At 57.1% G+C, this 14,294-nt stretch overlaps 1 protein-coding gene across 8 annotated transcripts in view; it reads left to right on the top strand.

The window, feature by feature from the left end:
• ANKS1A (ankyrin repeat and sterile alpha motif domain containing 1A) overlaps positions 1–13,992 on the top strand; it is a 155,058-nt gene extending 141,066 nt beyond the window's left edge. For 4 of the 8 annotated variants that reach the window (XM_084754172.1, XM_084754177.1, XM_084754176.1 and 1 more), the window contains 11 exons: positions 1,531–1,629; positions 1,974–2,126; positions 2,737–2,844; positions 3,755–3,919; positions 5,059–5,184; positions 5,438–5,509; positions 5,834–5,920; positions 9,099–9,236; positions 9,668–9,838; positions 10,101–10,199; positions 10,615–11,890. In XM_084754172.1, coding sequence (XP_084610298.1) covers positions 1,531–1,629; positions 1,974–2,126; positions 2,737–2,844; positions 3,755–3,919; positions 5,059–5,184; positions 5,438–5,509; positions 5,834–5,920; positions 9,099–9,236; positions 9,668–9,838; positions 10,101–10,199; positions 10,615–10,734 — 1,338 coding nt within the window. In that variant the 3' untranslated portion in view covers positions 10,735–11,890. The other 4 variants (XM_084754173.1, XM_084754175.1, XM_084754171.1 and 1 more) reach the window with 3 other exon arrangements.
• Positions 13,993–14,294: the final 302 nt, after the last annotated feature.

The following is a 14,294-nucleotide window of genomic DNA, read 5'->3' as shown; positions in this document are numbered from 1 at the left end:
TCTGTTCCACTGAGAATGGTGTCCCTGAAACAGCAGCCACAGGCTGCCTATTGCTCCACAGTGCAAGCTCTGACAAGACAGGCGCGCACACCCTTTAAGCAAGGGGTACCCTCTGCGGCTCCTGCCTAGCAGGCGTGATGCCTCGGGGTTCTGGTGGTGACATCTGAGTATAATCTAGAACTGGGCTTTCTTCCTTCAGGCACTGGGAGTGAGCATGCCCTCACCCATGGGCTCCATTGGCTCAAAGAGAGGCAGCTGCATCGGTGGCCTGGTCTGGCTAATTGGAAGCAGTAGGGAGCAGTGTTGACAACAGTGTCAACTGCTGGTATCAAGGTGAAGCAGGCTGGCACAAGCCTCATCTCCCCCAACTCTAGCCTCTAGGAAATGGCAGCAGTTGACTCAGGAAGAGATGCTGTGGCAGAGGGGGCAGGAAAACCGGAGGACTTGCTCTTAAGCCTTACTCTGAGAGCTGGGGTCATTGGGCAGTGCTAGCCTACCGTGCACAAGGCTCAGACTTCAGCCTCCAACACCATGAAATCCCAGCATGGGCTTGCAACCTGTAACCCCTTCACAGGGAGGTGGAAGAAGAAGCAGAGTTTAAGATACGCTTTGACAGCCGGGCATAGTGGTGCACGCCTGTAATCCCAGCACTGGGGGAGGCAGAGGCAGGCAGATTGCTGTGAGTGCATGGCCAGCCTGGTCTACAAAGAGAGTCCAGGACAGCCAGGGCTACATAGAGAAACCCTGTCTCAAAGAACAAAAAACAAATGAACAAAAAATTACTCTCAAACTCTCACACCTGGGCATAATGATGCCTGTAATCCCAGCATGACAGAGACAGAGGCAGGAGGATCTCTGTGAGTCCCAGGCCAAAACTACATAATGAGAGAAACCTGTGTCAAAAACAAAACACAAACCTCACAAAACTTCGCATGGCTGTTACAGTGGGACAGCTTCATGGGCTACAGGTGTGGAGTCAAACTGCTTGGTTTGGGATCTAAGCTCTGCCACTACACATATGAGTTCTAGAAGATTCTGATGGCCAAGTGCATCCGTTTTCCCATCTGTGTGACCAAGATTAACAAATGCTAACATCATTGTGATTGCCAAGTGGGAAGCAGGCATGTGGCCTACCAGCCGTCCCCACTGCCCCTGTCAGACCCAGCCCAGCAGTTCTGCAGCTTCTCCACCCCGGCTGCTGTGTTTGGATAGTGGAGGTCACTGAGAATGTTGAATAAGGCTTAGCTTGGACCCCTGTATCTTTAGGGAGCATTTGTCCACCCAAGCTTAACAATGGCTGACTAATGTATCTGTGGGGCACACAGAGCCTGTCCCCCTCCCCACCCCCCACCACCGAAAAGATGCAAAAGGGACAAGAGTTCGGTCCCACGCTGGTCCAGGGGCCTGGTCTTCCGTCTCACTGTAGTGCCTATGATAGAGAAAACTTCGGTGTAGAGTCATGGCATGCTGACCTGACTAGACATCAGGTGTCAATGCAGGACAGGCCTAATGTTTTCTTCTCTCTCTCAGGGGTCTAACGTGATGGAAGAGCAAGACCTGAGGGAGATTGGCATCAGTGACCCGCAGCACCGGAGGAAGCTGCTGCAGGCTGCTCGCTCCCTGCCCAAGGTGACCACCCTGGGCCTTGGCTCAGGCCAGGGCTAGTACCATCTTCTTGGCCAGTGTCCCCTTGACCTTTCACCCAGAGCTCAGGAAGTGCCCACTTCATAGGCATGCACTATATTCTTGTCCTCATGAGCCTGTGGCCTCTTAGAGTTCAAAGAGAAGCATCCTGTCACCCTCCTCTCCATCTTGCCTCACCTGCTAGCCCCTCCTCCCCAGACTCAGCAACCTCTACCTCAGCAACCACAGGCAGTAATGGCCTGTGCCAAGTGGGGGCTCAGGGTTGCCCTTGGTCCCCCGGTTCTTGTTCTGTGGCTTAGGGATGCCATTTCTGCCTCATTGTACCACAGGTGAAGGCTCTTGGCTATGACGGCGTCAGTCCTCCCTCAGTGCCCTCCTGGCTGGACTCTCTGGGGCTGCAGGACTACGTCCACTCCTTCCTGTCCAGTGGCTACAGCTCCATTGACACTGTGAAGAACCTCTGGGAGCTGGAGCTTGTCAATGTGAGTGCACCTGGGAGGCCAGGGCAGGAGGGCAGCTGGGGCTTGTCAGTGTGAGGGCACCTGGGAGGCCAGGGCAGGAGGGCAGCTGGGGCTTGTCAGTGTGAGGGCACCTGGGAGGCCAGGGCAGGAGGGCAGCTGGGGCTTGTCAGTGTGAGGGCACCTGGGAGGCCAGGGCAGGAGGGCAGCTGGGGCTTGTCAGTGTGAGGGCACCTGGGAGGCCAGGGCAGGAGGGCAGCTGGGGCTTGTCAGTGTGAGGGCACCATGGGAGGCCAGGGCAGGAGGGCAGCTGGGGCTTGTCAGTGTGAGGGCACCTGGGAGGCCAGGGCAGGAGGGCAGCTGGGGCTTGTCAGTGTGAGTGCACCATGGGAGGCCAGGGCAGGAGGGCAGCTGGAGCTTGTCAGTGTGAGGGCACCTGGGAGGCCAGGGCAGGAGGGCAGCTGGAGCTTGTCAGTGTGAGTGCACCTGGGAGGCCAGGGCAGGAGGGGAGCTGGGGCTTGTCAGTGTGAGGGCACCTGGGAGGCCAGGGCAGGAGGGCAGCTGGGGCTTGTCAGTGTGAGGGCACCTGGGAGGCCAGGGCAGGAGAGTCTGCTGACCGCTCCTCTGCTTCCAGGTCCTAAAGGTTCACCTGCTGGGCCACCGCAAACGTATCATCGCGTCTCTTGCAGACAGGCCCTATGAGGAGCCGCCCCAGAAGCCCCCGAGGTTTTCCCAGCTAAGGGTGAGTTCAGGGAGTGGGGAGGGTCCATGAGGACACTTTGTGTTTTTGCCTGGTAACACCACATCTCTCCACATAGCAGGTAGCAGCGCCTGCCCTCCCCACTGGCTCACACATAGGAGGATGGTTTCTGTCCTTTGTCAAGTGATGCCGTTCATTTGTAACCCAAGATGGCCGCTAGTGAAGGGCCACTTTAACTATGGAAAGAAAGTTAACGGAACCATCCCCAGGCTGGGGCCACATCTAGGGCATAGACTCAGCTCTGAAGAGGCCTTTCCACAGCTCCAGTCTGAGACACACTGGGGATCCCTGGGCCCACCCCAGTGCCTGCCTCAGAGCTACAGTTAGAGACCTGCCGCTTTACAAACCTCATGGCTGTGGCTTCCTCAGACCAGCCAGCCCCTGACAGCCAGCCTAGCGCTACTGGTTGGGAGCTCTTGAGCTGTGGTAGAACAACACGTGGCTCTGTGCTGGGCAGCGACCTTGTGAAGCCCCTGCTTTTACACTTGAGGAAGCTGAGGCAGGCTAGGGCTACAGCCACATAAGGTATCTCGGCTCCCAGGGCTGTGGGGATGTTTTCTACTGGAGGAGCTACTCTGAGGCTTCTCCTGAGAGGGGATTCCCTCTGCGTTGCTGATGGGGTGACATGTGGCAGACAGTTGCACTTGTGATGAGTGTGAGAGTGGCTTCTGCCCTCCATAGGACAGGCTATCAGGACTTGTTGGCCTCTAGGAGATTTGCTTCTTCCCTGGACCAGGCAAGGCCTAGCTGCCTCTGCCCACACCAGCTTTTGGCCAGCGTGCTGCTTATGTGCTGTTTGCCCCTCAGCCCCTGCCTCTGTGTGCCACCCTGGGCAGCCTCAGAAGAGCTGATACCCCCAGCCTGGGGATTTCACCAGTTTCTTACCCAACAGTGCCAGGATTTAATGTCCCAGACATCGTCCCCGCTGAGCCAGAATGATTCCTGTACAGGGCGGTCGGCAGACCTGCTGCTGCCCTCGGCAGACACGAGCAGGAGGCGTCATGACAGCCTGCACGACCCCGGCGCAGCCTCTCAGGCAGAGCGCTTCAGAGTCCAGGTGAGCAGGAGGGGTCAGAACCCACAGGGGCCACTGTGGGGGTGGGGGTGGGGGGCACAGCTGTGGGGGCGCAGCTATGGGGGGTGGGGGCGCAGCTGTGGGGGTGGGGGCGCAGCTGTGGGGGTGGGGGCGCAGCTGTGGGGGGTGGGGGCGCAGCTGTGGGGGTGAGGGCGCAGCTGTGGGGGTGGGGGCGCAGCTGTGGGGGTGGGGGTGCAGCTGTGGGGGGTGGGGGTGCAGCTGTGGGGGCCGCCTTTGGTGCCAGGAGGCAGCGCCACCTGCTCTTTACCCCTCCCCTAGGGCCACATGGGCCTTAGGCCACCTCCTCACTTCTCTCCCTTTAGACCTGGGGCGTGGCCCTCGCTCATACCCACAGCCATCCCCTTCTCTCACCCATCTGGATCCCCAGAATGTCCTTCTCTGCCTCCGCGCCTTTCTTCTTGTCCCACCCACCCACCCCGCAGAACCACAGCCCAGGTCCTCAGGTGCCATGCTATTGCTCCCCACCTGTGGCCACAGCTATTTCATGCTTCGCTGAGCCACACCAGGGCAAGGCTGCTGCCATCTTACCCTCTGGACTCAGCCTTTGGGCCCTCTGGTCACCCAGTCATCCGGTGTCTGTCCTCCCGCCTTGCCAAGCTCTGGTTCTGCCCCTTGAAGCAAGCTGCCTTCTGGGCCCCAGACTGGCAAGGGTCCCTTCTCTTACGGGAAAGCTGATGCCTACCACCTGCTCTGACACCCTGCACACATCCCAGGTCACTAGGTGCCTCCCTGTCCCCTCCTACCACCCCAGCCGCTAGTAGAGGGTCCCTTTAAAATGCATCCTTTGCCCAGATCCTGAGGAAGCCAAGGACTGGGGTCCACGGCTTTGGCCTATGTTCTTTATGTTGAATGGTGCCCCCAGCTGTGCTCCCCACACATTTACACCTGTCTCAGATGCCCGGTTTTTCTGGCTGTGACACCCTGAGAGCACCTCCCTTGGCCCCCTGCTGCTCAGGCACACAAGTGCCCTGCCCTCTGCACTTGGCTCCTGCCCTTGCTGAGGTCACTGGCTTGCCCACTCTTTGTGTGTGTTAAAGGCAGACAGTGAGTTTCTGAGCTCCTCCAGAGCAGGTGAGCAGTATCTGACTGTGTGTCCACAGGAGGAGCCCAGCGAGACCAAGCTGACCCTCCGTCCGCCCAGCCTGGCTGCCCCCTATGCTCCTGTGCAGAGCTGGCAACACCAGCCGGAAAAACTCATCTTTGAATCCTGTGGTTATGAGGCCAATGTGAGTGACTCTTGCCCTCCCAAGATGGCCAGCCTCCCTCCCTGCCCCTTACCTGGGCCTCTGCAGGCCCTCAGACTGTTCACAAGGCTGGACCAGGACCCACAGGCCAGTCTCTGCAGTGCTAAGGGGAGGGACACTAGGCTGAGGATAAATCAGGATCACTCCATCTAACAGCAGGTGGTCCCACGTTGGTGAGGCCATCCTATACAACAGCAACAGTGTCCCCAAACCCACCCTCTGCCCGTTCCCACAGTATCTGGGCTCCATGCTGATCAAAGATCTGCGAGGGACAGAATCCACTCAAGATGCCTGTGCCAAAATGCGGGTAAGGGGGCTGGAGAGACGGGCCAGCAGTTGACAGCACTGGCTGCCCTTTCAGAGAACGTGGGTTCAGTCCTCAGCAACCACATCGGCAGCTCACAAGCTTCTGTAATCTGATGCCCTCTTAACTGCCTCAGTGGATAGCTGGCAGGCACACACGCGGTGTGCTGACACAGACGCAGGCTGAGCAACCGTACACATAGCATGGAAAGAAAGGGAAAGCTGTGGGTAGGTGGGAGGTGGCTGGCGGGCACAGCAAGTGAGTGGCCCCCCACACCATGGAGGGGTGGGAAGGCTGTGCTCTCAGCCAACCCCGCGCTTCTTACAGAAGTCGACGGAGCACATGAGGAAGGTCCCCACCATCATCCTGTCCATCACATACAAAGGCGTCAAGTTCATCGATGCCTCCAACAAGGTACGCTGCCCCTGAGGACTGCTGGCAGGTGACAGACACCGTGTCCCCTCTGACGTGATAGCTGAGAGAAAACAGCCTAACGGTTTCAGAAGGGCCAGTGCTTGGCTGCTTGCCTCGTAGTTTCTGGGTCTGTGATGGACAGTGCACCAGGCAGGAGGAGGCCTATGTGGCAGAGGCTGTTCACCATGCTGCTCAAGAAGCAGGGAGCGGGTGCGGGAGGCCAGGGACAGGTCTCTAGTGCATCCTAGAATAGCACCACCAGCCGGGACCAACCTGCAGTGCGTGATCCTTTTTCAGGGACACTGACCCCTCATTTCTTCACTATAATATTCTGCCCCTGGCTCCATGGTGCATGGCCATCTATAATATAAATGCGTCTAGTCTACCTCCAGGCACCTCAGATCCCTCACAGGTCTAGCACTTTCCAAAAGTACAAGTTCAAAATTTCCTCTGAGATTCAAAACTAATGGTTTTGTAAAAAATTTATTTGTTTGTGTATTTTATGTATATGAGTGCTATTTTTCATGTACACCAGAAGAGGGCACCAGATCCCATTATAGATGGTTGTGAGCCACCATGTGGTTGCTGGGAGTTGAACTCAGGACCTTTGGAAGCGCAAGCAGTGCTCTTAACCTGAGCTATCTCTCCAGCCCCAAAGCAAATGTTTTTTTAGACAAGGTCTCAGTATGTAGGCCTGGTTGGCCAAGACCTCACTGTGTAGACCAGGCTGGCTTCAAGCTCACAGAGATCTACCTGCCGCTGCCTCCCAAGTGCTGGGATTACAGGCCACCATGCCCAGCTTCAAAGCAAACAACTGTGAGCCCTGTAAAAATTAGACATTGGGCTGGAGAGTTGGCTCAGCGGTTAAGAACACTGACTGCTCTTCCAGAGGACCTGGGTTCAATTTCCAGCACCAGCATGGCAGCTTGCATCTGTCTGTAACTGCAGTTCCAGAGGATCCAATGCTGTCTCACAGATACACAATCAGATAGAACACCAATGCACATTAAGTAAAAACATTTTTAAAAATCAGAAGTTGGGGTTGAAGAAAGATTTTAAGTGGGTGAGGGCACTGGCTATTCCCCCAGAGGACCCGGGTTCAATTCTCAGCATCCACATTGTGGCACAAAACCTGTCTATAACTCCACTCCCAGGGAAATCTGATGCTTCTACAGGCAGCAGGTACACATGTGGTACACAGACATGTACACAGGCAAAACTCCCATACACATAAAAATTTTTATTGTATAAAGAAAAATCAGAAACTAAATTACATGCTCCCGAGATAACAAATGGCACAGAATAAACACTCACTGTAGAAGGAGGAAATAAAATAGCAAGGAAAGACCAGACCAGAGTGGGCCAGAGCCCAGCTAGGTGAGCAGTGCTTGTAGCCTGTCAGGCACCCGGACCTGTGTGTGGTGCTGTGAGCGCCAGTGGCCTCGGGAAGCGCACCGGCCCAGCTCTGGCCTCTTCAGTCTCGGTGGCTCTGGCCACTGCTCCCAGCCTTTCTTGGGAAATGTCCATATTCTGAGCCTCCATTGCTTTCACCTTCACAGTCTCTCACATTCCCCCCAGAAGACTCCCGGCGCCACACACTGTTGGCTCCAGGCCTTCCTTTTAAATTGGAGTGCAAGCCTTCAAGACCCTGTATCTTCTGCATCCTTCATGCCAGCAAAGCTAGCACCACACAGGCGGGCGGTACCAAGGCCTGCCATGTACTAGGAGTGGCCCTCCTGGCCGTGCTGTGGCATGCATGAGTACTGGGGTGGGTGAGCACTGTCAGATGGATCCCAGAGGACACCTCCCTTGGCCTGTACAAGTGGAGCACCCTGGGGAGCAGCTGTTCTCCAGGAGAAGGCTGCCTGATGGGTGGGGTCTGCCCAATGCTTGAACCGTCTCCAAAGTCCTCTTGTCCCTGTTGCTCCAGTGCATAGTGTTTGTCTCCTTGTAAGGCGGCTACTGTCTTCAGAAGCCACGTCGCCCTTGAGCCAGCTGCATCCGGTGGTTCCCACCAAACTGCATGTTCTCCCGTCTCTTTGCCTTGCTGCTTGTTTCTAGTCTCCCCTATAAACCCGACTGAAACAATGACAGCCATACTCGCTCCTGAGTGCTGGGCATCTCTGCAGCCGCCTCCACGTGGGCTCGTGGGTCTGCCATCTTTACCCTCAGCTTCTTAGTCTAGGCACAGGGACACATGTACCCAGTTCTTTGTCACGGTGTGACATGAATAGCCCAGTTCCCAATACACACCACCTTCCCACCAGACCCTCGTGAGCCCAGTGTCCCCGCTTGCTGAGCTTCCTCCAGCATTTCCCATCAAACTCTGCTGGCAGCATCCTACTCTTTCTCTATCCCAAATTTTCAAATTTGTCCACAAATATCTTTGCAAGGGTGTGAGGCCCGCGTGGCCAGGTTAGTCGCTGCAATGGCTCCCCTTCACCTTACCTTTTCACTGCTGTGACCAAGCGCCAGAGAACCAACTCAAAGCACGGAGGGTTCGTCTGGCCTACGTTCTCCCAAGTTGTGGCCCGCAGCCCTCTGGCTTTGTGTCTAAGGTGACTCAAGTCACAGAGGTGGGAGCACGTGTGCGAGGAAGCAGTGAGGAGGGACCAGGGCCCTGAATAACCACCAGAGCTTGTTCTCTGATGCCCTTCCTCTGCCGGTGCCCACCTCCTTAGGTATCACCACAAGCTGGGGAGCAAGCACCCAGTGTGTGAATCCCTGGCTCACTTCATGTGCAGAGGGCAGCAGTGGAGCCCGTCTCACTGGGACTCCACCTCCCTATCTGCCCATCCCAGCACAGGTCCTTGTCCCGGGATCTGGCTTCTGTCCCAGCTGTGGTGACAGTTGCTTTTCTCCTCCTTGGCACAGGCCTTAATGGTTTCTTCACTGAACCATAGGCCACCTGGGGTGCACCTGAAAGCCATCCTTTGCCCTCCTGTGTGTGTGTCACGGGGGGGCAGTGGGGTGGGGGGAGTGGGTAGATGGAGCATGCGTTGGCCTGGGAACATTGTGCTGCCTGTTGGCCATGGTCAGGGCTGAGGTCCGGCACCTACGTGAGCAGGCTTAGACACAGTCCTCAATCCCACTGAGGAGAAAGTGGGTTTTATTTGATGGTAACCCCGGAAGGTGCCCTGAGGGAACCTTGAGTTCCAGAACACATTTTTCCTGGCAGAATGTCATCGCTGAGCATGAGATCCGGAACATTTCCTGCGCCGCGCAGGACCCAGAGGACCTGTGTACCTTTGCCTACATCACCAAGGACCTGCAGACGAGCCATCACTACTGCCACGTTTTCAGCACAGTGGATGTGGTGAGTGTCCCTGTGACAGCAGCAGGCAGCAGTGACATGGCACCCTGGGCCCTGGTTACCTAGCTACATGTTTCCTGGGTGGGACAGGTTCCCTCGGTTGCTTGTCAACCCACTGCCTCAGCTCCCCAAGCTACTGGCAGCGGTACACTCTGTCCTCAGCACTCCTTGAGTGAGTCACCAGTGTCCAGCCCTCTGGGGCTGCCTCCACACACAGGCTACAGGATGACCTTGTAGCCCTGGGCCGTGGCAGCTCTGTGGTCTAGAAGTGTTAGCTCTCCTTTCCCCATCCGGGGCTTGCTGCAGATCACCTGTGGCTCACAGAGGCGCACACGGTGTGAGGTGATCACTGTGCTCCAAGTTCTCTGCTCCTGGGGAGGCGCGCAGGGGCTGCTGGAGGCTGCACTGTTACCTGGCCTTCTGCTTCTTTACAGAACCTGACCTACGAGATCATCCTGACCCTGGGGCAGGCGTTTGAGGTGGCCTATCAGCTGGCCCTCCAGGCCCAGAAATCCAGGACCATGGCGGCCCCTGCGGCTGCGATGATTGAGACAAAATCTTCCAAACCGGTGCCTAAGCCTCGGGTCGGCATGAGGAAGTCTGCAGTACGTGGTCTCTCATCTACAAGGCACCCCAGGGCCTGGGTGGAGCTGGGCACATCCAGTGTCTTCCCACTGCTTGGCAGCTGCCCCAGGAAAGCAGCCCACTTCCTTGAGTCCCCCTTCCCCGTCCCCCCTGGGCTCTTCTGGCCTGAGAGCAGTGTCTTCCCATGTGGGGCCTGGCCCGGTCATTGTGGGGCTGCCGCGCATGGCTGCAGCACCCAGTGACATCCCTGTGTCTGTCTGTCTGCTTTGCTCTGCGCCCCAGGTGCCGACGCCCCCCGATACTCGCTGTTGTTACTGTCACACCTGCACCACCCACCGTCCTTCCTACCTACCGCTGCCGTCTGTTAGTCCTGGAGTCAAGGTCTTTCCGCCTCCCACTGTCTTGTGTGTCATGCTCCCTGAAACACCCGTGAGCTGTCTCATGCCTTGGTGGCCTCATGCTCTGCCTGTGTGACACTCTTTCTTTCTGGAGATGCCTCCCCTGTGTGCTCTGCCCTTTGTCTTTGTCATGTGCCCTCCGCCCGCCAGAGGGACCCAAGGGCTGGGGCTGCTACCCAGTTACCCCTTCCCGCCCACCGTGGCCGCACTGTGGCTCAGAGCCCAGAGCGTCAGCTCTAGTGGGGCAAGGCTCCTTCAGCTGAACAGTCCCCGGGAGCTGCTGAGGATCCTCCCTGGACGTGTCCGTCCCTAGGTGCTCCATGGAGGGGCAGGTGCGCTGGGCCCCAGTATAATGGCAGGCTTGGAGTCCTAACCCTACCCCCTCTCTTGTTTGACAGCTGGAACCACCTGAGACGGACCAGGAGGCGCCGTCCCACGCTAGTGTTTCCTGGATTGTGGACCCCAAGCCAGATCCTAAACGGAGCCTCAGCACCAAGTATGAGACCACTATCTTCTAAACAGCTGCCCTGTCTCCACTGCCCCCACTGTGCCTTTGCCACCCGATCTTCTGCTGTCTCAACTCTCCTTCGCTGCAGCCACCGAGGCCCCACCCCCTGGGGCCTGCCCTCCTGGCAGCAGCTCTAGACACTCCCGCACTCACAGCTCCTTACACCACCCACACTGTGAACCCTCCCCCTGGGCTGAGGACAGCTGGGGGTGACTTGCCTTTGAAGGGGGCCTCCTAGGCACCAGAAGGGCTCTGAGGCTCCCAAAGCCTCTGTACCAGGCACTGTGAGGTGAGGGGTGGGGGCTCACTCTGCAGTACCACAGTAGCTCCCTCCCAGGTCGCTCTCCTCTCCTGTCCTGGGTCACAGCTGGATGCCAAGAGCTACCAGTTGTCACCTTTCCTGACCCAACCACCACTGTGATTGCCCAGTGCCTGGATGCTGCTCTCAGGTGCTGGTTTCTCTCCTGGTCAGGCCCGGTGATAAGGTTTCGCCAGGGACAGACTTTCTCTAAGGGCAAAGGTTGGTGCCAGCTACACTGTTGAGCACATGTTGGCTGTGACACCAGAAGCTGTGACCCTCCTCCAGACAACAGGTTCCCAAGGGGCCCGTGTGTGCTCAGCCCCGTTCTGTGTTGTGGGCCTGGTTCTGGAGTCCAGCTCCCTGAGGCGTGCCCTGCACACAAGTGCGCCTTCTTCCTTCTCAGAGTGGAGCTGCCTCGGACAGGGCAGAGACTGAGCAGCTGTGTTCTCATGGTTCCTGTGGTGGTGGGGACCTGAGACAGCCGCCGACCAGTCATCCCCCCGCACCCACCCAGCACCTAGCACCATGGAGCTGAGTCTTGGAGGAAGCCCCACACGCCCTGTGTGGGAGCATCAGCCTAGGTGTCAGGAGACGGAAGAAGTGATGGCTGCGGCTGTGCTGCGCACAGTGTAGTACACAGTGAAGAGCCCCGAGTCAGGCAGCACCCAAGCTGTGCGCCAGGGCCAGCCCTTCGCCCGCCTGCCTTCCCTTGTGCCTTCCTGAGCTGAGGGGCCAGGAGTAGCAGTGGGCTGTGGGCTGTGGAGGCTCAGGGGAGGCAGGGCCCTTTTGTGCTGCTCTCTGTCCTTCCGTTTCCTCCACCTTGCGCAGCCCTTTGGTTAACTCTTTCCTCCCTCATTGTTTGCTTCTGCCAAGCTGAGCCACTGAGGAGCCACGCTGTGCTGCACAGGCTCCGGCCCCAGCACGGAGAGCCTCACCGCAGCCCTGAAGACGCAGGCTGCGCGGCCTGGGCCTGCCACCATCCACAGAACTAACCCTGCCCTGGAGGCAGCGAAGACACCAGGCATCTAGCTGAGGAGACCGAAACTCTGGATGGCCGAAGGAGTGGCCTGTCCAGGACATGTGTTTTTAATAGGAAAAGGAATTTTTATATATAACTTTTTAACACTTGGCTCCAGCCTCTTGGTAAAGCTGCCAGTCTTTAAAGACAGGAACTGAGACTGGCCAGAAACTCTCATGAGCCTCTGCCTTCAGAACGGGCTCTCAGCCTGGCCAGAGACAGGAGGGCAGGGTCTGTGGGCGGCTTACGGCAGAGTTGAGGCTTCATTGTCTATTGAGGTGATATTTGAGCCAGAGCAGAAGTTGCTGGGGTTCCCAGTGGGGATGACTGGGTAGTTTGTGGTGCGGGGGACTCCTTGCTGCTCGCCTGTCCACATAGCACTGCCCAGGCCACCCAGCCATGTCCACAGGGAGAAGTGGCTTTGTTTGGGGCATTAATGGGAATGTCAGCTAAGACTGCAGCTTGCCAGCTTGGGGCTTATGTGGCCTCAGTGATTGTTTGTGACTGTTGTGTTCTGTGTTGCTGGCTGGACACATCTGTCCTAGATGTAGAACTAGTCAGGTAACACTCTGATTTCCCCCACTATGGTATTGAGGACAAGGTGGTGTCCCTTAAACTCTTCTGCTAGCTTGCTTTGCTTTTTTAAAGTGACTGGGGTGGTAGTCACCCTCCTGGGCTTAAGGAACAATGAGGGGCAGGCCAGCCAAGCCTCTCCAGCATAGGGAGCAGAGAGAGAGAGAAGCCCTCAGCCCGAGGGTACGTCAGCAGGCCTCAGGCTCGCCTGGCAGCGCTCTTTCAGCTCTGGCCACGTGCGGGGGAGCCAGCTCTCTTGGGCACCTTCACCTAGTGGCTGGTCAGAGTGGAAAGCAGGGTTTACCTCTGCGAGGCCCTCAGGCTTTGGCTCTGTCTGCTGTGCGTTAGCGCCCAGCAGGTGCCGCCAGGGCACAGCTCCTCTCTGGGAAGGAGCCTGGAGTCTCCCACTGCTAGGTACTGGGTTAGGTAGTTACTTCCTGCCTCGTGCTCCACCTCTCGAGAACCCAGAGAAGATCCTTGAGCCCCTCCCCCTCCCAGAGGTGAGCACGCTCCCGGGGGGGGGGGGGGGGGGGGGGGGCCACGAGGCCTGGGGAGCAGTGCAGACACTACAGTGAGCTCAAGCTGCATTGTGTTGTAAAGCCACAGGCAGACACTTCTTCCCCTTGGCTGCTATGTATTATTTATTCAGGGTGATTTCTACCAGAGTCTTGTCTGCTCTGTCGCTTTCAAGATCGGTTTCTGAATAGTCAAGAAATCCCTCTCCTCCTCCTCCTCCTCTTCCTCGGGTGGGTCTCTCCTTTCAGGACAGGTGTGCAGTGGAAGGGTCTGCCTTTAGCAATTGTGTGACTCATGTCCTGTGACAACCAAGGCTGTGCCTGAACTGTGAAGGAGCCATTCTGATGAGAGTGGTAAGATGTGCCCAGTGCCCTCACCCCAGTGGCCACAGGCTCCCTTACTTGCCTCTTGGCTAGCCAGCTGCCCTGAGCAGGAGACCCGCTCCTGCAGGCCCTGTGTCCGCCTCTGAGGTTGCCTGTCAGGGAGTTCTTATGAAGCCTTCCGTGGGTTTGAGCACTCACCACATGGCTGCAGTCATCAAGACGCTTGTGAGTTGCCCAGACCTGCACTGCAGGCCACGGGAGTTGCTGTTCATGGCGGACAGTGGGACTGGACTGTAAGAAAAATGTTATTTAATCTTTGTTTCCATATTTTGATACTTGAATGACTCCCCCTTTGTTTTACTGTACATAAAATTGTTAATCTGTCTGATTTTGTTTGAATTATAAACACCTTGTGGTACCAAACATGAGCAACTGTGCGACAGCATAGACTGACCTCACTACAGAGTGTGCATATCCTGGGCTGCCGGCTCTGGACAGACTGAGCTAATAAAGGAGAGCGGTGCAAACCAGCCATAGCTCTGGAGTCTCTGCGTTGGCAAGCTGCTTTTCTGGTGTTAAGTGTGGGCACAGGCTTGATGGCCATTGCGAGTCGGGGACACGTGTCCTCTGCTTGGCATAGACAACAGTCTGGGATCTGTTTAGCATTTTTCATCAGGCTTTTTTGTTTGTTTTTGAGACAGGGTCTCTCTGTGTAGCCTTGGCTGTCCTGGAGTCGCTTTGTAGAGCAGGCTGGCCTTGAACTCACAGAGATCCGCCTGCCTCTGCCTCCTGAGTGCTGGGGTTAAAGGCGTGCACCACCACGCCCGGCTTTCATCAGG

This window comes from Acomys minous (assembly GCF_964271855.1).
Source record: "Acomys minous genome assembly, chromosome: 13".
NCBI lineage: Eukaryota > Metazoa > Chordata > Mammalia > Rodentia > Muridae > Acomys > Acomys minous.
Note: the sequence above shows the minus strand (reverse complement) of the source record. Positions and strands in the feature narration are given on the sequence as shown.